The 27,151-nt window shown below is 32.4% G+C and overlaps 9 protein-coding genes across 9 annotated transcripts; 2 read left to right on the forward strand and 7 right to left on the reverse strand. All coding sequences in view use genetic code 12, as the record gives it.

The window, feature by feature from the left end:
- Positions 1-1,898: 1,898 nt before the first annotated feature.
- CTRG_03885 (uncharacterized protein) lies at positions 1,899-3,191 on the reverse strand (the record flags this gene model as incomplete). The annotated part of the gene is made up of 1 exon (XM_002549542.1): positions 1,899-3,191. The coding sequence occupies one exon, from the start codon at positions 3,189-3,191 to the stop codon at positions 1,899-1,901; it is 1,293 nt and encodes a 430-aa protein (XP_002549588.1).
- Positions 3,192-7,317: 4,126 nt separating this feature from the next.
- On the forward strand, positions 7,318-8,493 carry CTRG_03886 (uncharacterized protein; the record flags this gene model as incomplete). Its single annotated transcript, XM_002549543.1, has 1 exon — positions 7,318-8,493. The coding sequence occupies one exon, from the start codon at positions 7,318-7,320 to the stop codon at positions 8,491-8,493; it is 1,176 nt and encodes a 391-aa protein (XP_002549589.1).
- Positions 8,494-8,695: 202 nt separating this feature from the next.
- CTRG_03887 (uncharacterized protein) lies at positions 8,696-10,072 on the reverse strand (the record flags this gene model as incomplete). Its single annotated transcript, XM_002549544.1, has 1 exon — positions 8,696-10,072. The coding sequence occupies one exon, from the start codon at positions 10,070-10,072 to the stop codon at positions 8,696-8,698; it is 1,377 nt and encodes a 458-aa protein (XP_002549590.1).
- A 53-nt stretch (positions 10,073-10,125) lies between these two features.
- CTRG_03888 (uncharacterized protein) lies at positions 10,126-11,112 on the reverse strand (the record flags this gene model as incomplete). Its single annotated transcript, XM_002549545.1, has 1 exon — positions 10,126-11,112. The coding sequence occupies one exon, from the start codon at positions 11,110-11,112 to the stop codon at positions 10,126-10,128; it is 987 nt and encodes a 328-aa protein (XP_002549591.1).
- A 245-nt stretch (positions 11,113-11,357) lies between these two features.
- ABZ1 (4-amino-4-deoxychorismate synthase) lies at positions 11,358-13,631 on the reverse strand (the record flags this gene model as incomplete). Its single annotated transcript, XM_002549546.1, has 1 exon — positions 11,358-13,631. One exon carries the CDS (start codon positions 13,629-13,631, stop codon positions 11,358-11,360), a length of 2,274 nt encoding a protein of 757 aa, XP_002549592.1.
- A 356-nt stretch (positions 13,632-13,987) lies between these two features.
- On the reverse strand, positions 13,988-20,398 carry USO1 (Uso1p; the record flags this gene model as incomplete). Its single annotated transcript, XM_002549547.1, has 1 exon — positions 13,988-20,398. One exon carries the CDS (start codon positions 20,396-20,398, stop codon positions 13,988-13,990), a length of 6,411 nt encoding a protein of 2,136 aa, XP_002549593.1.
- Positions 20,399-20,662: 264 nt separating this feature from the next.
- Positions 20,663-21,277, forward strand: RAD59 (Rad59p; the record flags this gene model as incomplete). Its single annotated transcript, XM_002549548.1, has 1 exon — positions 20,663-21,277. The coding sequence occupies one exon, from the start codon at positions 20,663-20,665 to the stop codon at positions 21,275-21,277; it is 615 nt and encodes a 204-aa protein (XP_002549594.1).
- Positions 21,278-21,319: 42 nt separating this feature from the next.
- On the reverse strand, positions 21,320-25,291 carry CTRG_03892 (Elongator subunit; the record flags this gene model as incomplete). Its single annotated transcript, XM_002549549.1, has 1 exon — positions 21,320-25,291. One exon carries the CDS (start codon positions 25,289-25,291, stop codon positions 21,320-21,322), a length of 3,972 nt encoding a protein of 1,323 aa, XP_002549595.1.
- A 254-nt stretch (positions 25,292-25,545) lies between these two features.
- CTRG_03893 (uncharacterized protein) lies at positions 25,546-26,250 on the reverse strand (the record flags this gene model as incomplete). Its single annotated transcript, XM_002549550.1, has 1 exon — positions 25,546-26,250. One exon carries the CDS (start codon positions 26,248-26,250, stop codon positions 25,546-25,548), a length of 705 nt encoding a protein of 234 aa, XP_002549596.1.
- Between the last annotated feature and the right edge of the window lie 901 nt (positions 26,251-27,151).

The following is a 27,151-nucleotide window of genomic DNA, read 5'->3' on the forward strand; positions in this document are numbered from 1 at the left end:
AACAATTAATTGTAATATTCTTCTCCGTATATATCCGATTTTTACTTTAACGTTTAAATATGATGAATAATAATAATGATATACATAAGGATGGTTTAATAATCTACATTGATTGTCTATCATTAGACAAATCATATCTTTAAAAATATTTATAGATATTGTTGGAGATGAGAAGATATGTATAATTTTGAAGAAATAGGTAATTGAAATCTCACCAAATTGTTCAATATGCTAGAAAGTAGCATAAACTTCAGCTGGGAAATTAGTAGGAGAATAAGCCTCTGCAAAGTATGATCCTTGTAGTAACTCTTGCTTTGTTTAACATATGCTTATAGATAAGGAGGACCAAACTGGGAATATTCTTACTGTATATCGTATTTCTTCTTTTTCTGGAAGAAATGATTCTCTTGATCTTCTTTTATAGTTTTATTATTCTATAACTAGATTATAGAAATTGTATGTTTAATTATTATCATCAATTTATTATCAACAAATATTACAGATTCTTACCTTCCTAATGACTTTGATGATTGTTGCGTTATTTACTTTACATCCTTAAAAAAATTCATTTCAATTAGTCTTAAATGATAAATCGTTAAATCAATGGTAATGCTAATTAATTGACTTTGTCAAAGTATAGATCTAATATTTTACTTTTAATGAAATAGAATATCTACAATAACTTGAACTTTAATAACAAATAATAATTAATGTATATATATTAATAAAAAAAATACAAATCATGCTAGAATGAATTATTGGTATCGGTTAGTAGATCTGTGGAAATAATGGCGAATTCAATTCAAACCATTTCACAAATGTTCTGTATGCTTTAATACAAGATGAAGTCAATATTCAAACCAAAATCTTTTAGGATTAACGAAGCTGTCAAACAGAATCCAAAATGAAAGAAATTCTTTTTTCTTCTTTTTTTTTTTCTTTCTGCCTCTCACTGTGATGTTCATTCCCATCCATCAACATCATTCCAATTTTTGAGCTCATGTACACGAATATATGTATTTTTTTTTTTGAACACGTGTACACTAATGATTCTATAATACAGTCGTTGCAGTTTTATTTCGCGCTAGTTTGAGCATAATTTTCAGATCAGTGAGTCAAAATTATTCGCACTATTTGCAAAGAAAAGTTCATATTAAGGCGGTCAATATTTTTGATACTAGTGCGCAAAAAATGTTCATATTACATGACCTCTATTTGTTCATACTGAAAATGTATGATATATGGTATGAACAAAAAAGGGCAGCTAGTTTGAAAGTATTATTTCCGCTGGTGTGAACATTTTGAATTCATTTACTATGAACAATTAATCTCCTTTACTATGAATTAAATTGTCACACTAGTATTAATAATTTCTTTGAACTTGGTACGAACTGAAAGTAGAAACACTGTACTTACATGATAACAAATGTGATGTACCAATGTTATTCACCGTTTGTTTGTTTAATATTTCTAAATTCAAGTTTGAAATATTATCCAGAGAGAGTACAACATCTACGTTATGTCCTTTTATACAATAAATACAATCAATACATATATATTTTTGATCTCTATGTAAATCATGCTAGAATGAATTAATAGTATCAGTTAGTAGATATGACATTGTTTGTCAAAATAATGGCTGTTTTACTTGCCGAAAACTTGGTATCGCAGCTTTGAATGCCCGTATAAAAGATAATAATAGAAAAGAAAAAGAATATAAAATCAACTTGAATATTTTTTTTTATTTTTTTTTGGATCTTCTTTTGTAGCTGAGGTTGTTCATTTGTCATCCAATTTTTGAGCATGTGGACACGCCTTTTTGAGCATTGTACACGTACATTTATATATTTGTATATTAGTCAGCATCAACTGTTATATTACAACTAGATATATTTTAATTAAACAAATGAATCTTGTTTATTTGCATAAGCTTTTAAATCTTGTAAAGATGGTTGATCCATTATAATACCTTGACCTAATCCACCAAATCTATTATCTATTTCAAATTTAATTGATTGAACAATTATAGGATCAATTCCAGGATAGAATAAATTATTTAATCTTTTCTGATGATTACATCCTTTAATTGGACTTAACCCTTTAAATCTATTAGTAATCCATGTGATTGCTGCTGGAGTACCTATTAAACCTTCCATTAAATGACCATTTGTTAAATCTTCAGCAAATTCTAATGACTTAATATTAGATTGACACCATTGTTTATAGATATCATTGGAATTTTGAATAGGAACCACTTCATCAATACTTCCATGATATATAAATACTGGTATATCTGGCATATACTGTGGTTGTTTCAATAAACTATTTGACTCAAGAACACTTGAAGCAGGATCACTATTTGCTAAATCCCAACCTTTTGGGAAAATTTTAAATGGACCTGCAAAAAATTGAGTAAATGGGAATTTCAGTACTGTTTCTACTGAACAATACATACTAAATTCATTAAATCTAGTAAATTTAGAATTATCTTTTAAATATTTTTCAAATTCAGGATATTCTTTCATTAATCCACCAATTCCAGCAGCAATCAATCCAGAAAATGGACCACCATCGATATTTTTAACAACTGCTTTAATATCAGTTACAAATCCACCAACAGCAACACCAACTAAATTCTCTTTTAATTCAGGTGCATAAATAGGTTGTAATGAAGCCGCCCATCCTGAAGCAAAACTACCACCCGAAAACCCCCATAATGCAACTTCGGCATTTTTATCAATATTGGTAATATTCCCAGAATTTAAAACAATACCTCTTATAGAATCAAGAATTGCGTGACCAGCTTGATGTCCTGCTAAAAACGCCAGTTTAGGTCCTTCATAATCAGGAATTATAACATAATATCCTTGACTTAATAATAAATTTATATCAGAAACACCAGTGAAATTGTTTCCTAATAAATTAACTGATGGAGCACATTCTATTTTAGCAGCATCTTCAGGAATTTGATATGAAACTATTCTTGATGAATTCCCATTGGTTGGTTCAAGAAGTGAAGTGACTATGATGTTTGAATTCCCAAATGAATCTTGTGAAGATATATTGAATTGCCAACTGTTTTTAAGGTTTTCAAAATTGGTAAATTTTGGATTTGTGTAAGACACGATTGTTCCAGGAATACTCAGTGAGACAACCAATGGAATCAACACAACAAAACAAAACAACAACATTATTGGTTTGGTATTTCAATGATTTTTAATTCGATGGTGTGGAATTATTGGTGAGTATTTATAGTTCAGGATTGAGATCAAACAAGCCGTTCATAGATCAAATACAAACCAAACGGCCACGTTTTAAAATAGATCTTCAATAGTTTTGGTCTACGTTTCCCCCCGGAAACGGATAATGAAATGTATCACAACGCTATCCATTGGCACTATAACTATTTGATTCAAGAAAAGAAATATTCGTCAAATTCACATGAGTTGTAGATCTTTGGTAGATAAGAAATAAAAAATTCCGTTAGGGTTGGAAATGTAGTGATGAAGAATTTTAAGTCAATTTCGATCTGCTTTATATTATCTCAAAGGAGGCTTCTTGCTTTAACCATCTCATCGGGATCTTACTCATCTGTGAATGAATACTTGTAACTACCTGCAACCAATATATAATCACTGATTATCATTTGACACACATTTCTTACCAACGATCATCTCATCATAAATGTGGTTTAAAAATGAGGCAAAAAAACAGTTGCAATTTACTGTTAAACCGTTGATTCTATCGTAATTGCAATGATACCGCCTCAATTAACTTTGTCAAATCACATGCATTATTTTTTTTGATAATTATCTAACTTTAATAAGAATGTTAGTCTAAATATGTTTAGTTGTTAAGTCCTTCCATGTTGATGATTTTCATTCTATGAATGGAAAGTTGTCAGAGAAAACGTAAGAAATGAAAAAAAAAAACTGGTAGACACATAGAATTATCTAAAATGTTGATAGATTTGATATGATGAAAATTTTCAACCATGGAAGGGGAATCATCATAAATTGAAAGCGATTTCCTTTTCATCGTCAAGAGAATTTTTTTGCATCAGATTTTACTTACATTTCTGCACAAAATTTTGCAGATAAAATTTAACAAAACAGTAACGAATTACATATTTCCTTCAGGGAGACGCGTATGTACATATTACACGTTACGGTTTTTCTTTAAACCTGAAATTTTCATTTATATTACCGGCAGTTAATTAATCGACAGTGCTCGTTATCATGTTGACTCCCCTGCTCGTCAAATTTTTCGTTATTTTTTTCTTTTCTTTTCTTTGGTTACTGAAGTAAATATTCCGTATCACACATGAAATTTCTCAAGCAAGATTGGTTAATTGTCTATATAATGTGACTTAGGCTAAGTTTGTTTTTAACTTGGAACGGACTCTTTGGCGAATTTGAAAATTTCAAAGTATATGAGCTTAAATTGACATGTTTTGATTTGTTGAAATGGAATGCCAGTAAAAGCAAAAAATAATAAACTTCATAGCCACAAGTATGTCATGAGAATGAAGAAGAAACACTTTTCATTCCTTTATTGCGGTCATGTCATGTCAGATTGTCACCACATTTCAAAATAAACCAAATGAAATCACAGAGATATTATTATTATCAAAAATAATTGATTACATTCAAATGCAAGGATCAACTGTTCATAAAAATTCGAGAGATTCAAAACCTTTTAGTACGAATATTAACTAAAGATAATTAAAGGGTTTATCCGATTCTCCAAACGGATATTATGTACACCATGCATGAACTACTTTTTGTCTTTTTTCCCTCCAAAACACCGAATAGTTAAAAATGTATCTCCTATAAACAATCTGGCTTAACCCATTTAATTGCTTACTAATCTTTATCTTATTAACTATGTAGCTTTTTGGTTTTTCTATTTTTCTAGTTATACTGTTAATGTACATGTGGGTGACTGTAAATGCAAGATCTGCGGAGCATTTTATCCACATGTTTTTTTGTTCCATTTTTGGATATCTGCAGAAGTGACACAAAACCTACAATTTCTGTGTGTGTGTGTGTTCGTTCTATTTTAGGAAAGATTCTTACCCAATTCTTTTGTATTATCCTATTTTATTTCGCTCGTTTTGGTTTTGTAAATATTCGTCCCGATTAAGAAAGACATTGTCCTATCTTAGCCCCTTCCTTATATCTTTCTTTCCACACACAAATCATCTGATTACAGAATGTTTCTACATCCTTCTTTCAAGAGAAGAAATTCAATTGCTTCGGTAGGGTACAAACTCATGGAGTTAATCTCAATGTCCAGTTAGTCATGAGATAAACTATTTCAAATGCAGTTAGTTACTCTGTTTTTTTTTTTTTTAAAAAATGCTCATGTGTAGTTGAACAATAGCTGCCCCCATCATGCGTTGTATTTATTATTACAATCTCTTCATTAACGAGTCAGAAAATCATTTCACAATTAAGAATTTCATTCTAATAATCACGCAAAGACAACAAGATTCCCGTCCAAAGGGGCTCTCATAGTTTTGGTTAATTTCTTTGCCCGTTTAACTGGTTGTGAGTGTGTATGAAATATCAAATACATCATTATATGTAAATGTATGTACCAAATGTCATCACTCAAGTGACATCTTCATTAATCAATTGCATTTCCGTTCTGTTCTCACGTGGTCATACGTACAACAACCAATAAATACTCATCCCCATCCTCCACACGAGGGAGTAACTTGAGATTTCCCCACAGTCTTAAAGGCTTACCATTATTTTGAAGCAGGGATAATAATTATCCAATAAAACAACAAGTGTGATTTTTCTCTCCATGTGTAATCTAATTAGTTTCCATTACTATAACCAGCTCATACACCGTGCGTATAACCCCCCTACTAGACCCGTATCAAATATCAATTCAATTTTTTTTTTTTACCTTCGTTCGTGCATCTCTTTTAATAGTTTACACAACATCAAAGACACACAGAATCAGTAATATCTACTCACAATCTGTAATTCATGAATACTTTCCTACCTTACTTCAAAATGTATTACATATCGATACATGAATCAGGTTGCTTTTTATGGTTCTCATTACTTGAGCATATTTCCTTTTGCTCCTTAAATGATTATTCATTATACATTTTTTGTTTTTGAAATTACTCAGAATGGTGAAAAAGACCGGTACGTACATGAATATATTACTGCTTTCTTTTATTTATTTATTTATTTATTTTATGTTGAGTTCCTATTTTCGGATTTCTTCCTCGAATTGTTCTTGCACTTGCACTTCCCCCCAACATTATCTAAAATGAAAAATTAGGCAAGTTTAAGAGAGTTTTTCAAGAAATAACAAGAGAATGTTAACCATCGATACATAAAATTAAGGTTAATTGCGGAAATGAAAGACAAAAAGACAAAAGAAAGAAAGAAAGAAAGTGTTGATAACGATTGTTATAATAAGAACCTTCTTTATTCCGAAGCCAAGTTTAAAAGTTATTTATCTACTGATTAAACAAAGTGTAGATGAAATTGTGTCATCGTTTAACTAAGCATCTAAAATTGTTCATAAATTGTGGTATAAGGCGTACCTGTACAGTATTTGTTCAACTATGTGTAATGTAAAGATAAGGTACCACAAAAAATATCAATGAGGATAGTGTACATGTTTGCCTACTCTGGGTAGAAAGCAACCCAATTAGGGAAGTTCCCAGATTATTATACACACACACACACATCAACATTATCAACACATCAACTAGCAATCTTAGATTACATTAACAATGCAAAACTCAAGAATTATTTTGTCTCAATTTCATTGTAAGAATTATCTTGAAGAAAGAAAGAAAGTGTACATATGGGTTCTCAGGTTCTTTTTCTATTCTTAGTATTGTGGGATTGTAATATTCTGCATATTTTCTAATAAGTTCATGCACCTTGATCGAACTCTCCCATGCCTATGCAACAATGTGTTGGTTTTTTTTTTTTTATTTTAATTTTAGGGAACAATGGTTTTTAGGTTTTGCATTCATTTTTTTTAGTTGATATTTACTTTACTCAAAACCACTGGAACTGCATAATTAGTAAATTCATTTGATTTAAATTTCCCATGTTATTGTTTGAATCTTTCCGAATTAACCAAAAATAATAGAAAAATACAAAAAAAGAACCATGGCTTCAATCCCTGAATGAATACACATATGTACTATATATATATATATATATAACCATCAACCGTACCTAGCAACTCTTGTCCTGTTCTTTTTTTTGCTTGTTTTTTGTTTTTGTATATTCAATTCTTCAACTTTGTTAATATTAATCAATATCAGATATCATGCTTTTTAAAAAACGAAAATCTAACCAATCTGGTCCTGCAACTCCCTCACCACCAAAGATGAAGAAATCAAGAAGTGCTCGAGATTTGTTTCATAAATTATCCAAAACTCCTAAACTAACACCACCATCATCATCATCAACAGCAGCAGCAGCAATTCATGATCCAATTCCATTAACTCCTAAACAACAAACAGTTGAAGAAGTGTTATTAACAAATATAATTAATGGTCGTACTCCAAGACCAGCTCCACCACCTCCAACACGTTCAGCATTACCTTATTCAATTAATGATTTTCGACAAAGTTTTCTGCCTCGTTCATCACGTAATATGAGACCAAGAATATTGGATTTTGAAATAGATTCATTGGCAACTTCTACACCTAGAGGATCTAATTTTTTAAGACGTGATGGAGTTAGTGAATATACTACTGATTCAATTTTTGATTTTGCTTATAAAAGTGAAAATTTTCATGATGCTGGTGATTTTATTGATGATAAAGCAAAAGATGATGTACTACAAGAAGAAGAAGAAGAAGAAGTTGATGATGTTGAAGAAGAAGAAGAAGATGACGATTTTATGGATTTAGATGATTATAAAGCAGCATCTGATTCTTACTCAATTACTGATACTAATATTCAAATATTTAAAAAATATAATCATGAACGAAAATCCCAACAATTACAAGAAACAAATACAGATACAAGTCTAATAGATAATCTTTTAAATGATTATGAATTTGACCAAACAGTTGAAGAAGTTAAACAAGTTAAACAAGTTAAAGAAAATAAAGATAATTTAGATCAAGCTGGTCTTGAATCTAATGATGAATATATTAAAAATTTAGAAATGATATTAATTCAAGAAAAGCAAAATTATAAAATTAAACAACAACAAAGGGAAATTAAACATTTACAAACATTATTAGATTTTCAAAATGATTTAAATCAACATTTATTAAAACGATTAAATATCAAAGATAATCATAGTCATCATCATCATCATCATCATTCTAGAGATCAAAGATTATTACCTCCATTTCATGTGATGAGAAGAAGTAATTCTCAAAAGGAAGATCAAGACGAAAATATTTCTTTAGTTTCAAGTGATTCTTTTATAATGAGTGAACAATTTACAAGTTCGAGATCAACTAGTATTGAACAACTACGTACTTAAATATAATTGTTTAGAGTTTTAGCACACAATGGTCAGGTATTTACGACTCATTGTTTTTAATGATCATATAATATAATATAGTATAATATAATATAGTATAGTATACAAATCTACAGGTATTCTGTTCTTTATTTTTTTTGTCTTTTTTTCGTATTTATTCAATTACAGGATTATTTATGTATATATATATAGATATCTAAACTTACTGTTGAAGTTCTTTAATGTCATTTTCATCAGCAACTAATCCCATAACAACCAAATACATATTCAAATTATTCAATAAATTCTGTTTCTTGTATAAATTATTATAATCAGAATTATCAATCTTCTTGGCCCTATTCATAACTCCAAAAATTTCATCTCTTACTTCATCAACAATAATTCTTTGATGACTTAATTTACCTCCTAATGACAATGTAGCCAAAAATTGCCAAATATAATTTTCTCTACTTGATCCATCATCCAATTCTTCGAAATTTGGTGGGAAAATAGCTTGGATTCTTGATTCCAATGAAGTAAACAATTCATCATAACATGAAGACCATTCAGATAAATCAGTAGCTGATATCGTACCTTCACCAATAATCAATTCAGCTCTTGATAACAATGTAGTCAATATAGATAAACCAATCTTTGTGGTAGAAACAAATGAAACATTGTTATGTTCAATCAAAATAACCAACAACCCAATAATTTCATTGAACTTGAATTCCAATACTGCATTCATCAATATTTTGGAAAATGTTAAACTATAAGAATCAACCAATTTCACAATCTTTTCCGGTAATTTCTTATCTGGATAAGTAGTATAAGAACCGTTCTTAATAACCAACAAGTTTTCTAAATTAGACATAATCAAAGTAACAATAGTCAACACTTGTTCTCTGTTTAAAAATTTGAAAAGTCTTGGTAAGATCTTCAACATCTTGTTGTAGTTCAAACACTGAATAAATGGGTTAACTTCATTTTCTTCATCACCTGAACTGGATGGTTGTTCTAAAATCTTTAAAGAATCCCACAATTTTGAGGTATCAACATCTTGCTTAGTTCTTGACTCACTTTCAACATTCATCAATTCACAAATAATGTTTTCTAAAATACTCAAAATATCCTTCTTGCTATAACTCTTGGTGCCTTCTTTTCTTTCAACTTTTTGATCTTGCAGTTGTTCTCTTTCAGCAGCTTTACTAACAATAACCAATTGCTGTCTTGGGTTCTTACCACCACCAACAGAAATCTTACCCAAAGCACCTTCTTTAGCATATTGGGTTAATTTAGGTCGTTCCTTAGCAACTGCAACAGCTTTTTGAACTTGTTGTTGCATTCTTTGTAAAGCAACATCAGCCCTCTTGTAACGACCACCCAATCTATGACCACTGTGATCCAAGTAAGCTTGAGCAATAGAGTTGCTTTCATGTTGATGTTGTTGTTGAACACCATTGGTAGTTTTTGGATGAATAACCTTAAAAACCTGAGCATAGAAATCTTCATTATAAGGATCTTCAGTAACAATTTGTGATAATTGGAATCTGGTGACAAAATCCTTATCCTTTGGATTCATAATACCTGAATACTTCATAATTCTGGAAACTTTTTCTTGTCTCTTGGCTGCCTTTTCTTGTTGCTCAGGAGTCAATTCTTCCAGTGGTTGACGGTAATGACCATGTCCACCATAATATTGTTGCTGTTGCTGTTGATGATGATGTTGTTGCTGTTGATAATTATGGTTATGGTATTGATTTTGATGGTGTTGTTGGTTTTGTTGTTGTTGACTTTGTTGTTGTTGCTGTTGCTGAGCCTCTTTAGAACCCAATACTGGGAACTGAGATAAATCAACCTTTTGCGGTTTCTTTGTGGTTGTGCAGGTGAAGGAGAACTCTTACCTTGTTCACCAACTTGAGGTGCTTGTTGTTGTTGAACTTGCAGTTGTTGAACTTGTTGTTGTTGAGGTGCTGGTGGAACTTGTTGACCTTGACCTTGTTGTTGCTGAGGTGGCATTGGTGGCATTTGTTGTGGAATCATACCTGGGTAACCATACTGCGGTGGAATGAACCCTGGTGCCATCATGTAACCAAATTGAGGTGGAGGTGGCATCATACCTGGCATTCCATAAGGTTGAGGTGGAAATTGTTGCTGTTGTTGAGGAGGTGGAATTGCTTGTTGTGGTTGTTGTTGAGATTGATCAATTGCAGTTAATTGAGCTTCAATTTCTTCTAATGATAAAATCTTCTTTTCATTTTTACCATTACCAGCATTTTCTTGTTGTTGCTTGCCTGGGGCATTAGATGATCCCCATAAATCTTCCATAAATTCATCATCATTACCTGGTTGTGCGGCTGCTTGAGCATAACTGATTCCTTGAGGAATGGTAGAAACAGGAGCATTACTGGCTTGAGGAGTAGGTTCTTTAGAGTTACCATGACCAAAATCAAAATCTTTTCTAATTTCTTGAGTACTAGTACCAAAAGTTTCTGAATTTAAAGCATCATCTTCTTCCAATTCACCTAAACCATCATAGGTATTTTCAAAATCATAAACTTCATCCTTCTTTTGCCCACCTTGTTGTTGTTGTTGCTGCTGCTGTGGAGGAGCAGTAGGATCAAACCCAAAAAATGACATCGTGATGACTTAATATAATGGCTTGTTGCTTACTGATGAATGGTTACACTGTTCGCTGAAGAAAATTTTTTCTTTGATCTTTTTTTTGTTGTTGTCGACGAACCAAACCACACACACAGCAAAAAAAAAAATAAAAAATAAAAAATTGTTCGGTTGTTGGAACGATCCACGTGAGAAGGTAGTACATATCCGAGTAGTGAAATTCTATTTACAGATTTTATTAATATTTACGTTATAATTTCTATTTAAATGCTTGTAATGCACTGGGTTAATTTCAAGACCATTTCGTCCCATTCCCCTTCTTGATCACTTAATACTGTTATCGCACCACCAGCACCAATTCTATAAAGTTTGTTCCGATCATTGTTTTCTTTATCATCGTTATAATGGAAAACTGATCTGATTATTACAGACCAATCAGAATCATCAGTAATTGACCAATACCCAACAACACCACTATATATACCTCTTCTTCCACCAACAAAATTCTCTTGCATTGCTTCAATATCCTGTAACAATTCCACTGATCTTTTCTTTGGTGCACCAGTCATGGAACCCGGTGGTAAGGATCTATGTAAAAGATCAATGCCATGATATCCTTGCTTGTATAATTTACCTTGAATCACACTAACCAATTGGAATACAGTCGTATACTCTTCAACTGTCATCAATTGAGAAACTTTCACATTGTCTGTAAATTGGTACAAATCGTGCCTGATCAAATCAACAATCATAAGATTTTCTCCCATTTCTTTTGGTGTTTTAAGTATTTTTGTAGCCAATTCCATAGTGACATCGTCAGTGTTTTTAACAGTTCCCTTGATTGGTCTTAACTCGACTATTTTATTACCTTCACTGTCATCTTTCCAAGATAAGAATCTTTCTGGAGACGAAGATATCAAACAACAATCATCAAATTCCATAAAGCATGAAAATGGGGAAGGATTCTTGCGAAGTGTCAACACTTTATATATATCCCATGGTTTGATATAACCAGGTAAGTGAATCTTCAGTTGGGTAGTAAGACACAACTCATAGGAATCCCCAGAATGAAGATATTCCTGACACTTGTCAAATTGTTGCTTGTATGTATCTTGGCTAGGGAATTCAAATCTGATCAAGTTCAGATCTTCATCTTTAGCCAAATTCTTGACTGAATTTGGAATACTATCCAAATTGATTTTATCTACGTTCTTGAGTAACTTCAAAGTATCATCACCCCAAGTTGTGGAATCATTGATACTAACAACATAATAGTTCTTGTTAACATGATCAAAGGCAATGAATCTTGAAACAAATACCAACTTCAAATCCGGTGTGGATTTTTTACAAATTGATGAAAGTTTTTCAAGAAGAATATGTTGTCCTTCTTCATATGAAATCAATCCCATAAACCCTCCGAAAAATGGCAATTCACGATCTCCATAGTTGTCAATTTTCAGTTTAATATCTTCACGAGAAATATACGTGTCATTCATTCTCTGAGCAACATATTCCCAAACTGTGGAATCCTCTGATATGGTTTTAACTTCATGTTGGTTTCTGCCAAACTTGGACAAATAGATATTTTGTGGGTCGTCAATTGAGTGGGTAATGATTTCACTTTCTCCCGGTGTAGGAAAACCAATAATTGACCATTCACCAGGAATAGAAGCAGAATTTAACAAAACAAAGTTACATTTATCACCATCTTGCTTGTAAAAATAATCACAAATATCAATCGGGGTAATTGAGTCATTTTCAGGACGTGCCATCTTGAAAAAGACATTTGACAATTCATTAGAAGTGAATTTCCCATTTTGAATCAAATATTCTTCATGTACAGCATGATGACCCAACCAATCAACATTTTTCTTTTCATTAAACACAAAGGGTCTATGTTTTTCATTATACAGTCTGGCAATACTTGTGAAATTTTTAACTAAATCAGATCCTTTATCAGAACAAATTGATTCAGGATGATATTGTACCCCATAAAATGGGAACTTGTTATGTCTCATAGCCATTAATATCTTCTTATCATCTTCATAGCAGTAGGCCAAAGGTATAATCCCACCGTTGAGTTTATCATCACCAACAAATAAAGAATGATATCTTACACTTCCAAAAGGTTTTATATCTGGAAATAAATCACTCTCATCAATTGGATGTATATCATAGATTTGTCCATGTCTAACTTGTTTCAATCTTGAAACATCATTTCCAAATTCATAACACAAACTTTGAAATCCTAAACAAATACCCAAAGTTGGAACAATTTTAGAAAGATCTGTTTCTTTTTGAAATCTTTTTATTAACCAACTAATTATACCAACATCAGATTCAATTGATGGATGTCCTGGACCAGGGCCAATAACAATATAATGAAATAATGGAAGATATTTCTCATAAAATGATTCATATTCTTCAGGTTTGAAAGAATCGTTATGAATAGTTAAAACTTCTTGATTCGTGTTTTCTTTTAATAAATGAGCCAAATTATTCGTGAATGAATCATACGAGTCGATTAATAATATCATTACGAAATGGTCCAGTTCAAAAACAGGGGGTTAAATAATAATACGGCCAAGAATGTAACAAGAATTGAACAAGGGGGGGGTGGTGGTGGTTGATTTGGTTTTGTTTGTGGGTGGGAATATTTTTCACAATTTCAATTCCAATCGCAATGAAGTTTATTTGTCTTTTGAGAAATTTTTTTCCAAATCCCGCTAAATTCTTGATCATCACTAAAAAAAAATTATGTATGCACCGATTATTCTACCTACATTAACCGTTAATCACCTCGCCGAACCGAACAGAGTCAAATCGATGCAGATTATGAAAGAACAACAACAGATATCTAAACTTTTATTGTATTATAAACTATTTACAATGACTATTCTTCATCCTCTTCATCTTCGTCATCTTCATCCGAATCATCTTCATCTGACTCTTCATCACTTGAGACATCTTCTCCTAACGACTTTAATTTCTTCTTGTATGCTTTATTCTTCTCATCCAAATCGGACATTAACAACATCAAATCATCAAGATCAGATTTCGGAACATATTTGTTGAGTTTATCCTTGAGTTTCTTAATTTCAAGTTCATACTTTTCAGAAGACGACTTGCTGGATTCTTCAATTGACTTGAGTTGTTTAACTGACTCTTCATTTGCACTCTTTTCCTTCTCGAGTTCCTTGGAAATATCATCTTTCTCTTTTTCAACCACTTCTAACTTGCTTTCAGTATCTTTTTGACATTTCTGCAAGTTGGCAAATTCAGCCTCAACTTTTTCCTTTTCTGAAATTTGAGTTTTAGCTATTTCATGCTCAGATTTAACTTTAGCTAATTCATCTTCCAACAAAGCCACTTTTTTACGAGCCTCATCAAGATCGGATTGAACTTTAGCTGAGTCCGAGGAGTTAACTTCCACCAGTTTAACCAATTCAGAATGTTTCTTCTCGACAGAAGCAAGCTCTTCCTCAACCTTTGACTTTGCTGCAGAAAGCTGTTCAACCTTTTCACTAGCAGATTTCAATTCTAGTTCGGACTCACTTAATTTAGCAGCTGTGGTGTCCAACTCTTTCTTATAAACCAACGCGCCCTCTAATTCTTTCTTTAAGTCATCTAGTTGTGATTGTAATTTATCCTTACTCTCACCTAGAGTTTTTACTTCAGATTCCTTTTCCTTGAGTTTATTGTCCAAATCGGCATAGTTTTCAAGAGATACTTTCTTTTCTTTAATTTCTGACTCTAATAATTTGACAGTTTCTTGCAATTTGGAAATAGTACTTGATTTCTCTTTATTAGCATCAGATTGTTGACTTTTCAACAGGTTTATCTGGTCATTCAATTTTGCAATTTCATTAGTCTTGGATTCGACAGTATCACTAACCTCGGAATGTTTTGCATTGACAGTTTCCAATTCTTTTTCAAGAGCCTTCAATTTTGATGCAGTATCCGAATGCATCTTCTTCGTTGATTCCAACTCTGAATGTTTTAATTCAAGTTTCTTGGTCAACTCGTCAAATTTACCAGACAATTCCGTATGTTTAGTGACTTGATCATCAAAATCTTTTGTTTTAATTTCTAATGAAGAGCTTAACTCACTCTTTTCATTAGAAAGATTTTTAATCTCTTTCTTCAATTCATTCAATTCAGTGCTTGTAGACGAACTAGTTGATTTTAAAGTATCCAATTCTGCAGTCAATTCATCTTTCAATTTACCAACTTCAGCAAGACTTGCCTTAGCATCTTCCAATTTTTTGACAGTTTCATTCAACTCATTAGTATTGTTGGTGAGTTTCTTTTCAAAAACAGACTTTTCAACAGATAATTTCTTATAATCAGCTTCAGACTTTCTAATTTCCTCTTCCTTTACGGAAATATCTGACTTCAATGTTTTCACTTCTGAAGACAACTCATCAATTTTCTTTTCCTTCTCATCAACAGCTTCTTTGGCTGTGTCGACTGTTTTCTTAAGCTCGGCTTTAAATTTATTCAATTCCTGTTCCTTTTCTTCCAAACTACTCTTAGTTGAATCGTGTTCCAGAGTTAACTTTTCTATACTGCTCTTCAAAGTTGATTTTTCTTCATTATGCTTTGAAGTATCCTTAGAATGTGTCTCTTTTAATGATTTGATCTTTTCTTCCAAAGATTTAATCTTGTCACCATATTCTTTGATTACAGTTTCGGAATTTTCACTAAGCATAGCTCTTTCTTTCTCAACTTCCAGAATTCTATCTTTTAATTCTGTTGATAAACTGGAAATTTCTTTTTCTTTTTCAGAAATCCTTTCATTCAAAGTAGCAGTTTCCTTCTTGTACTTGTTCTGCAACTCCTTCAATTCACTCTTCGTTGATTTCAAATTAGATTCAAGATCTGATTTCTCTTTTTCCAAAGACACTACCAACGCCGATTTCTTGTCAATAACAGACTTAGCTTTGGTTACTTCTTCTGAAAGCAGTTTACGTTCATCTTGAACTTTAGTCAACTCCAGTTTAACAGAAACCAAGTCATTGGATAACTTACTCAACTCATCTTTCGTTAATTGCAATTCCTTGTCTTTGCTATCCAATTCATTAGATTTCTTATCTACTTCTTCTGATAATATTTTGACCTTTTCATCAATTTCCTTCTTGGCCTCTTTTTCTTTGGCAATTTGTTTCTTTAAATCGTCAATTTCTGTTTTCAAGGAAGAAATAGTTTTCGAAGTAGAATTATCAATTTCTTCCTTCTCTGCAAGTGCAATATCAAATTTAGCTTGAATTCCCTTCAATTCGTCTTCTTTAGTAGATAACTTGGTCTTCAATTCTCTAACTTCAATCTCGTTCGCATCTTGCAATTCTTTGAGTTTACCATTCATCTCCTTCGTTATATTCTCGGTCGATAATTTTGCAGTTGCAAGATCTTTCATCAATTTTTCAACCTCTTTAGCCTTCTCGTTTTGGAGTTCTTTCATTTTGTTAATTTCACTATCTTTTTCTTCCTGAAGATTCTTTAATTCTTTGTTTACTTCTTCAATTTTCCTTTCAGCAGTAGAAACTTCGGTTGATTTAGCTTCCAATGAGTCAACGTGATCTTTAATAGTCTTTTCCAAATCAATTTTTTCTTTCTTTAAGTCTTCAATATCTTGTATTAAACGCTTAGACTTTTCTTTAGAAATTTCCACCGTAGTTTCCAAATCTTCAATTTTGGATTCATGATTTTTAAGGGTATCACTTAATTCATCGTGTCTTTGGTTAACACTAGACAAGTTCTTCTCTGATTGCTTCAATTCTTTAGTAACATTTTCCAAGTTTGTAGAAACCTCCTTATGTTTCTCTTCAAGTTGAGCTTTCTCCTTTTGATGTTCCTCTTTCAAATGTAAGATATGCTTAAGCTTACTTTCTAATTCAGATGCAACCTTCAGGTGTTCCTCTGTTTTAGCAGACAATTTCTCATTCAAAGAAGTCTTAGTTGATTCATACTCGGTCTTTAATTTATCAAGTGCATCTGAAAGTGATGAATGCAAATCCTTTGTAGAAGAGTGTGAATCTTCAGATTCTTTAAGTTTAGCTTCCAAATCTTGAATTTTGGAGTTAAGATCATCAATCTTCGATTTTGATTCTTCTTCAGCCGAGGCAAGTTTTTTATCTTTTGCATCAACTTCTTGTTTCAACTTTTCCAACTCCTCAACAAGTTTTGATTTTTCTGAAGAAATTTCTTTACTAGATTTCTTGATGGACTCTAATTCACTTTCCAAACTCTTAATCTTTTCGCTTGTACTGTTTTCCAAATTGGCCAATTTGTCTTTCAACTGGGTCTTTTCTAGTTGCACATCATCTAATGATTTTTGCAACTCTTCAATTTTACCATTGACCTCCTCCAATTGTTTCTTAGTCTGTGCGGTTTCTTCTTCAGAATCTAATTTGCTTTGTTTCAATTCGTTGAATGCAACTGATGCAGATCTCAACTTATCCATTAAGTGTTCATTATTTTCTTCTGCATCTCTAATTTTTTCCTCAAGCTCTTGAACAGTAGATTCTTTGTCTTTGAGAACACCATCTAATTGAGAATTCAATTCCTGGATCTTCCGCTTGAAGTCATCATTAGCCGATTGTATATTTTTTATTTGATTTTCATAGTTCTGCTTTGTCCTTTCCAATTCATTATTAAATTTCTTCAATTCACCTTCAAGGTGTTTGATTTTTTGTTCCCCTTCATTTTTTTGTTTCTTGAATTGAAACAAATCTCTCGTCATATTGTTAATACCATCTTCTAATTTCTTCTTAGCTTGTTCAGTTGTGTCAAGTTTCTCTTTCAACTGCTTAGATAAATCACTCGATGAACTGCCTTTCTTTAAAGCTTCTTGGAGTTCTTTGTGATATTTTTGTGACAATGTTTCAAACTCTTTCTTGGAAGTTTCCATTGTTGACAAATTTTGAGTTGTGGTTGATAACTTCTCGGATACATATGCATGATCTTCTTTAACCTTGGCTAACTCCTTTTGGTTATCTTCAAGTTTTAATTCCAATTTGTTAGAAAGGTCGGACAATTCAGAAATCTTTTCATTCAAAGTTTTGTCATTGTTAACAGCTTTTTCCTTTTCCAGTTTCAATTCTTTAGTCAAATCGGAAACTTTGCTATCCAATTCTTCAAATAACTCATATGAGATTTTACCACGAGGTTCTCCTAACGGGTCATGGGTTAATGCACGCTTAATACGTAAGAAGTTTTCTTTGATCAAATCGACATAATTGGTAGTAAAATACACATTTGGAAGACCAGTATCATCCTGTGTAAATGTAAGCAGCAGTGCTTGTTCAAAGTCTTTGAAAACTGGGTTAGCTTTGAATTGCTTAATTTTTAAAGCATAATTATCCTTACCAAGACTTTTAACTAAAAGTGCGTGTAACTCAGCTCTTGGGAGTGGTGAATCAGCTGATGAGAATTCGTATGCTACCCCTAACAATATTGTTGCCATTCCTTGAACCAACACATTCTGATCAGAAGTATTGTTAGATAGTGATGCTAAAATAGATTTCACAGTTGATTGGTCACTTAAGAAGTCATTAACAGCATTGAAATCTTCATAAAGCCAGATAGTTAACAACATCAAATACCCCATGGCAATTCTTTGATCCATATTTTCAAGGGTAGTGAGTAACAATCCAGACATGGCTTGAATTGAGTTCATAACTTCTTCACCGGCTTCTTCATCACCGGTTTTAACTTCACGTGCAATTTCTTTATTCTCAATGTCTTCAACAAATAAGTATACTAAAATTGTTGATGCAAACCAAACGGTGTATGGATTCAATTTCATATCAGCATCATAATCCATCAAAGTTTTGAAAATATTCCCAAAAGGTGTTGGAATACTGTTTCCATTAACGGCTGGTAATTCATCCTTCGGGAGATCTTCATAGTAGTTTGGATTGGTATATGCTTTAATTTGATCATTTAAAAATGCAAGTTTTGATTCGTTATTGTCTTTGAAATAAGAATTTAAACAAAATGCTGCACTAACACGGATATCAAATGCATGAACAGAGTTTATGAATAAACACCAATTAAGTAATGCAAGTGGAACAGAAATTGGTCTATCGTATGTTTGAATCTGGGATGGCAATGATGGATCCATATACGGAACATCAACTTTGGAAAATTCAAGCTGGATATTGGCATTACCGCTAATTGCATCACCAGTTGTAAGCAATGCAACTGATCTTACTAGATTTTCTGTCAATGGGGAAAAAACAAGTTTAAGCAAAATGTAATGGATACCAGCTTGGAATAATTTATCTTGATTTTGTAATACCAATTCATTATCTTCAGAAACCAATAATCTACAAATTTCTAATGCGATAATCATATTTTGAATTCTTTGATCAGTCCAAACTATTGGAGGCGGAGCAATTGGAAACCCATCCTCATCCAATAATTCTGGATCACCAGTTTCATCTATTGGTTCACCCAACAAACCTGCCAATTTAGGAACACATTGAGTTTCTAAGAAAAATTTTTGGTTGGATGCGTTAAATTGCAAAAGATTGGTAATTAATGTAAGACAATCTTGAACCAAAATTGATCCTCTAATACCACCTTCTTCTTCAATGATATCAAATAAAGTCTCAAATGTATTTTCAAATGCTACTAATTTTTGAATATTAAAATTATCATTAACCAATGCCATGAGCAACAAGATTGCTTCATTTCTGACTGGTTCATTTGAATCATTCAATAACAGACATATGGTAGACATAGCAGTTGGAATAGTCAATAATGTTTCTTTTGTTCTAGATCCTCGACTGGCAGTTAATGACTCCAATAATTGGATAGTATACAATTTGGTATGATAATCACTGGCTTCTGAAAGATTCTCTATAAGCTGAACAAGTGTATCATGATCTTGAATTAATGCATCGGCAATCCATAATGACAATTGATCTAATGATACATCTTCCATGAGTAATGGTGAAGGATATTTCCCATTTTGAAGACGGGATTGTTGTGAGATCCATCCTCTAGTTTGATCTTCATCAGATTCACCACGAATAAACAATATAAGTAAGGTCTCTAAGAGTGGTTTAATAATCTGTGGATTATCTATATCTTTCTTGAATGTGGCTATCAAAGGTCTCAATCCATGTTCCACAACTGATTCTCTATATTGTCTACTGAAGCTTTTCAATCCAAGAACAGCAGATCGTCTATCTGAAGACATAGTTGCATGTTGCAAACGGTTACATAAAGTTGGAATTGCCTCTTCAACCAGTTGAACTTGGTTCAGTTGACCCAATATGTTGTTCAAGTATTCCATGGTGTGGTAATGGTATCTCTTTGTGCTGGTGTCAATGTTTATTGAAGTGGTAGTTTTCCTTCTGTTGAGTTGTTAAGATTTTGACCTCTTGTGCACACACACACACACACACGACCAAGAAGATGAAAAAAAAAAAAGAAAATTACGCCAACAGACACGCACACAAACACAGTCCCACTCACACACACGCGCCCATACAAATTTGTATCGTATCGCGTCGATCATCACCATTTACAAGTTAGGTATGCAGAACAGCTAACCAATATGGCTTATTATGATAGTAAATATGATGTTGATGAAGAGACAGCAAAGTTACCAAGCACAGTGGAGTTTTTCCCTAGTATGATTGATTTTGAGTTTGAAGAAGATCAATGTGAGCCTACAATAATTCCAGCAGAGATCAAGAGTGATTGGGCTAGACGAAAACTAGGGACATTGCAATCAGAACTAGATAAGAAACAATATGCTAGAGAAGCTAACCATTTTGGATCTAAATATAACAATAAAAAATTTTCTAAGACAATTTTATATGGACTTGCAAATAAAGTGTTTGGATTTGATGGCTGGTCTACATCATTAGAAAGTTGTTTTGTAGAAGAACTACCTGTGGAAGAGGAAGGTAAACATTCAACGCGTTGTTCAATTGAAATTAAACTAATATTAAAAGATGGTAGTTTTATAATTGCTTTTGGAATAGGAGATTCAACAAATATGCCGCATAAATATATGTCGTATCAAACAGCAAAGAAGAAGGCAGTAACAGAAGCAATGAAGAGTGCTATAACTGGAATGCCATACTTGTGTATTGAAAATGGTGATTCCGAAGAAACCAATTTTGATAAATTAGAGACGGAATTAAAAGTAAAATACGGTATTTAATAATAATAATAGTAATATAAACAAATAATAATTACAGAACTACTAATAATCCAATGTGTTGAATTTAGGGAATTCTTGAACTTTAGGTTTTGGAATTTCATCAATGAGATAAACTTCACCATTATCATCAATTCTTTCACGATCTTTTTCACTCATATTGTGAATTTCATCAATATTTTCTTTAATGAAATCTATCAACTCAACCCAGTTCTTTTGTATTTGATAAGCTTGTTCTCTCATCTTTCTTCTAAGAAGACCTTCAATTAACTTGATAGCATCTGGTTGGGTTTGCTCAAGTCTTTCTAACAAACGACCAACTGATTTGATAAGATATTCTTCTTCATAAATAGTACCTTTTCTACCCTTAGCTCTCTTACGTTCTTCTCTCTTTTTATTCTTAGAAGTTCTTCTAGATGCACCAGTCTTGGCAGTACCAGCAGTTTTACCAGTATATCTTGTAAAGAATGATGGAGTGGTTGATGTTTCAGAAGCAGCAACTGAAACATTATCTGGAGTATCCAAATCATCAGGAACACCATAAAATGCAAATGGATCTTCTTGTTTCTTAAGTCTCAATTCACGAAGTCTCTTCAATTGAGAATGCATTTGACCTTTACAATCGGCTAATAATTCAGCAATAACACCAAAACCTTCACCAATTTGAACATCAACAATAGATTCAATCAATTCAGGTTTCTTAGTCTTTTCTGCTAACAAAATAGCTTGATCATACCAATATTGTTTACAGTATAATTTAACAGCAGCTTCAACATTACCCAAGAATTGGTATTCAATTTCAGCAGCATCACTATATTTATGATCTTCAGTTAAGGATTCAACCAATTTCTCAGCAGTTTCCTCTAGTTTTTCAGAAAGTTGTGGTTTAGAAGCTAATGATAATGCTTGCTTCCATTTCTTGGCAGTGATATAACATTCCAACGCATTTTCCAAATCATCCAAATATTCAAAAGTAACACCAGCTTCACCAAATTCCTTCAGTTCTCTCAAGTGTTCAGCAAATAATTTCATGATGACACTAGTTCTTGCTTTGTCATATACATAAATATTCAATGCTGCTTTGTACAAGTCGTGTTGGACAACATAATCGTCAAACTCTTCATATGATTCTTCACCTTGTTCATGTAACCAATTCAATGCTAACTCGTAATTCTTCAAGTGATCATCAATCAAGAATTTTCTCTTGAGTTCAGGTTGAACATGCAAGTTTTGTAAGAATGGTAAATATTCTTTTGGATCCATTTGGGATTGTTGAGCAATAACTAAAGTTAACTTAACATCATATAATCCCAAACAAGTCTTGTATAATTTATTGACATCTTGTAAGAAACATAAATGGGTAACGGCAGTTTCTCTTTGTTCTTGGTCCTTCATGGATCCAATCAATTGAAGAGCTTCAACCAAGTTAGCTGGTTTCTCACATGCATATGCAGTAAGAATAGTTTGCAAGTATTTGTCAAAATATTCTGGTTTCAACAACACAGCTAAAATGGATTCACAAATTCTATTGACTTTAGAGTCGGAGAATTTAGTGAATGTTTCTTCCTTTTTACGGAAAGTTTTCTTGAAAGCTGGTTGAAGAGTATCACCTTCTTTCTTGATTTCTTCTTGAGTGATACCAGCATCATTAATGGTTTCTCTATATTTGGTAACTGTAGCATCTTCCTCATGTAAACAAGATACGAAAAGATCCAAGTATTCAACTTTTTCAATTTGCTTAACAAACAACTCGACATTGTTAAAGAATAATTCAGGATCATAATCATGTAAAATATCCAAATCAATTCTATGGGTACGACATGCAATAAAAGCATCTTTATAGTTCTTTTGGGTAATGAATTTTCTAATAGCTGACAAAACCATAATTCTAGGACAAATAGTTTCCAAATTACCTCTTGGTGCTTCCAAAACTACAGAATACTTGGTTGGCATAGCATTGATCAAAATAGAACCTCTTTCAATTTGTCTGATTCTTTCATCAACAATGTTTTCATTGGTCAAGTTTTGGAACACTTCATAGTTTTCTTGCGATGAGTTCAAATGGATAAAACATAATTTGGATTGAACAGTGGTAAACAACAAATGTGATTCAGTAATCTTTAATGAAGTAACACCACTAACAACTTGAGTTTCGTTACGGAACAATTTACCGTTTCTTGAAATACCAAATGCTTCGTGTTGTTCAGTAGATTCATCATAGGAAACTTCAATATCACGGCATAATTGTGGGAAAGTGACAATTTCTTTCATATCAAGGTTACTATTCAATTCCATGACTCTGCAATCAACCAATTCAATAATAGCAGTGTTGAAGTCAGATCTTGATTTTAACAAAACAATCTTTGGAACAACATCAATTGTTTCATTTAAGATTGGTTCACGGATATTATCAACTTCAATAAGGACTACACGAGAGCCAATTGAAGAATCCAAGGCAATTACAAGAAACAGGTCCTTGATGAATGCAATTTGTTTGGCAACTTCTGATGGATCACTGGTATATTGTTCTCTTTTGATGGTACTTAAAACATGGGGATGTTTGCCTTGTTTCATATCCGCCAATGACAACTCTGACAAGTAGATTTCACCCTGACTTGCAAGAGCAGCATATTTCTCGTTGGACTTACTTACAGCAACATCATTAATACAACCAAGGACATCAAGTTCACGGAAACTAATTGGTGGAGGGACATTGGCAATTGAAAGTGGAGTGATTTTGGCACAGTAACCATCAGTTACTAAAGTCATACCAACGTCATTACCCAATTGTGTTGGACCAGTAACGATCTTGTAAGTTAAATCAACAACTTGAATACCAGTAGGAGTACCAATCATCAAGTTTAATGGTTTTTCCGGGTGAAATTTGGCAAAAATAATTCCTTCAGCAAACAATTCTTGCTTTAAATACCAATGATAGTTTTTAGTAGTCCATAATTGAATTCTATCTTTCAATTGGAACAATAAAGTTTCACTATCAGATGACCACGTAAGATTGTCGATAATTTCTGTTTCTGGGTTCATTCTAGTGTTAAATTGGCCATGTCTTAAACCGTTTCTTTCATAAAAGACTAAATCAAGAACTTCTTCACCGTCTTCATCGTCAATATGTCTTTGGGTAGATGCAATCAAAGCTCCTTGTGGTTTCCAACTCAAATTATGCTCTAATCCATCAACTGCCTCATTGACACTATCTAATTCACCTTCTCTGTTGAAAACTCTAATGACTCTTCTATCATACATATCACCAGTATCTTCAACAATGACTGGTTCAATGGTACTGACGGAAAAATATTCACAATCACCTCTCCAACTAATTTTTACTGATTGGTTATCATATTGAGATAAAGTACCCCTTTCTACTTCATTAACGGTTGGATCGCGTAATTGGGTAGCATTATCATCTAACCCAGCATGTTTCAAAGCTTCTCTTTCTCTTTCCAATGCTTTAAACCCTTTACCTTTGAATTGAGTTTCTTTTTTACCCCAACCAACAGAAACATGTTTGGAATCAGAAATCTTAATATCATTGGAATCAAGTACTTTTTCACAAATTGGTTCAAAAATACGGGAAAGTAATAATAATTTGTTTTCATTAGTTACAATAGCTAATGTTTCTTCATCAACGGACCATTCGGCTGCGGTAATACCCACATCAATAGATCCAACAATTTCAATCAAAGTACTATCAAGATCAGCATGAGGCTCATAAGTTGCATTAACAATATCCCCATTGGCAAATACAAATACTAATTGGGAAGTGTCAACAAAGTGAATAAAATTTAATAATTTGGAATTTACTGGGAAACTGGCCAATACAGTTATTTGCCCTGATTTGTTGAATTGCTGTACTTCTATTAATTCTGATTCTTCGGATGATAAAACAAAAGTGATTGAATCTGAAATAGTATCAAAAACGGAGTCTATAACCTGTAAGTCTGGATATGTTCTTGACTCTGGAGTAATAATACCCCTATTTAGAACTACCAAGTTTCTCATAATAGCAACTTAGATATGGAATAATCAGTCTAAATGGTTAGAAGGAAGGGGAGCTTATATGTAAAAGAGAAAGAAAAATTTTTTGGAACCATTTGCACACACACGCTTTAATTTTTTATTTTTCGTGAGAAGAAGATGATGAGCAACAATGTCGTTAGTGCGACATGTCGTTTCGTTGGTGTTGTATATGGTAGCTCAGAACGATGTTCATCTTTAATATATTTACAATTACCTATAATACTGTTCTATACATCTCAAGCTCTTGTTTCTTTTCTGTATGCTTCGATTGTATCTTTCATTATAAGGTTAGGATATAATTGGTCTTCAGTTAATTCTTGTCTAGTTATTGGATCAAATTTTCCTCTGTTTTTTAAATGGTCAAGAAGGTGTGATTTTTCATAGGTAATACCACTAGGAGTAATTACTGGGTCGGTGAATAATTCAAATGATATAGGGTCTAACAAGTATTCCGGAGCCTCTTCATCATCATCTAATTCTAATGATGATCTTTCTGTTTCCTGAACAGATGCTGCGAGTGATGGATTCGAGGAGAAAACGGAGTTGCTTCGAGAAGATTTTGAAATTTTGTAATTCATTAAGTTATCTTCATACAATGAATGAACATAATTATTCTGGAAAGTATCCAATAAATTACTGTACTCTTCTAGATGTCTTTTTAGTAATGTGAACAAATTGGCATAGTACTCCTCGAGATGTTTTTGCTTATGGGTTTTTTCTATATGTTGCTTTTCATTGATGTGGTTTGATTCCATTAGTTGGAATAATTTATTAAATAAAGGGTGTCTTTGGTATTTCTTAAGTAATATTTTAGTTTGATTAATATCATTCTCAACATATGGTACCAACATTTTGTAGTCTCCTTTAACTTGTTGGCCTCTTGGGGCTAATTTTGGTTGTTGTGGTGCGCTGTGGAATACGTTTTTAAATTGTGAGAACATTACTTTGTACGTGACGAAGAATTGAAGTGTTAATGAATGAACAAAAGAAGAAGAACGAAAAAAAAATACGCTACAAAGTAGAAACACGTTATTATATTATATATTTATACCAACGGGTGGGAAAATAAAACTTGACGGGCGGATATTGCTTACAGGGAATTTCTTTTAGTTTCTACATAATCTAAAAAAGAAAAGGCGAAAAGTACATAGTCAAGAAAGTAAAATACCCATGGAGGAGCAAAGACAAAACCCTGATATTAGTGTAACACTACAATGACAAAAAAGAAAAAAAAAAAAAATAAAAAATTAAAAATTCCATTAATTACGTAATAGTTCGTCATTCCCGTGTAATTATGCAACTGACACTTCTTATCCATCAACCGTGTTTATTTGTTTGTTTGTTTGTTTGACGAACAGCTAGGAATGTTGATCGTGTAATCAAAGAAAAATAAGAACATTCTACAAATCTTTGGAAAAGACAAAAGTTCTTTGATTCTTACAATTTAAAGAAAAGCCCCTTTTTAGTGTATATGGCTAAATAGAACATCTTGACTATTTGTAAGTAAAATTCTTATTAATGACCTGAAAAATATGCATATAGTGTAATGATCCTGATCTTAGCTTTGCAGAGGTGGCTTTCTATCAATCATGAACTCTCTTGAAAATGATGATGTTGAAATGTTGTATGGGTGGTTTTAAGGAGTTATGCTTCGTGAACTAAATTTAGAGAGTATACCGGTTTGAACGATCCAGGAGAACCTGCTAGTCCGTTTAGCAAAGATAATATGACCTTAGAGCTTATTTAAGCCTCTTAACTCCGCAATCAACCTTAACATTAATATACATTGCTTGATTTGATCCTATTAAACCCGATATTGATGACATCACTTTAATATGCCCA

The sequence above is a fragment of the Candida tropicalis genome, assembly GCF_000006335.3.
Source record: "Candida tropicalis MYA-3404 genomic scaffold supercont3.5, whole genome shotgun sequence".
Classification (NCBI taxonomy): Eukaryota; Fungi; Ascomycota; class Pichiomycetes; order Serinales; family Debaryomycetaceae; genus Candida; species Candida tropicalis.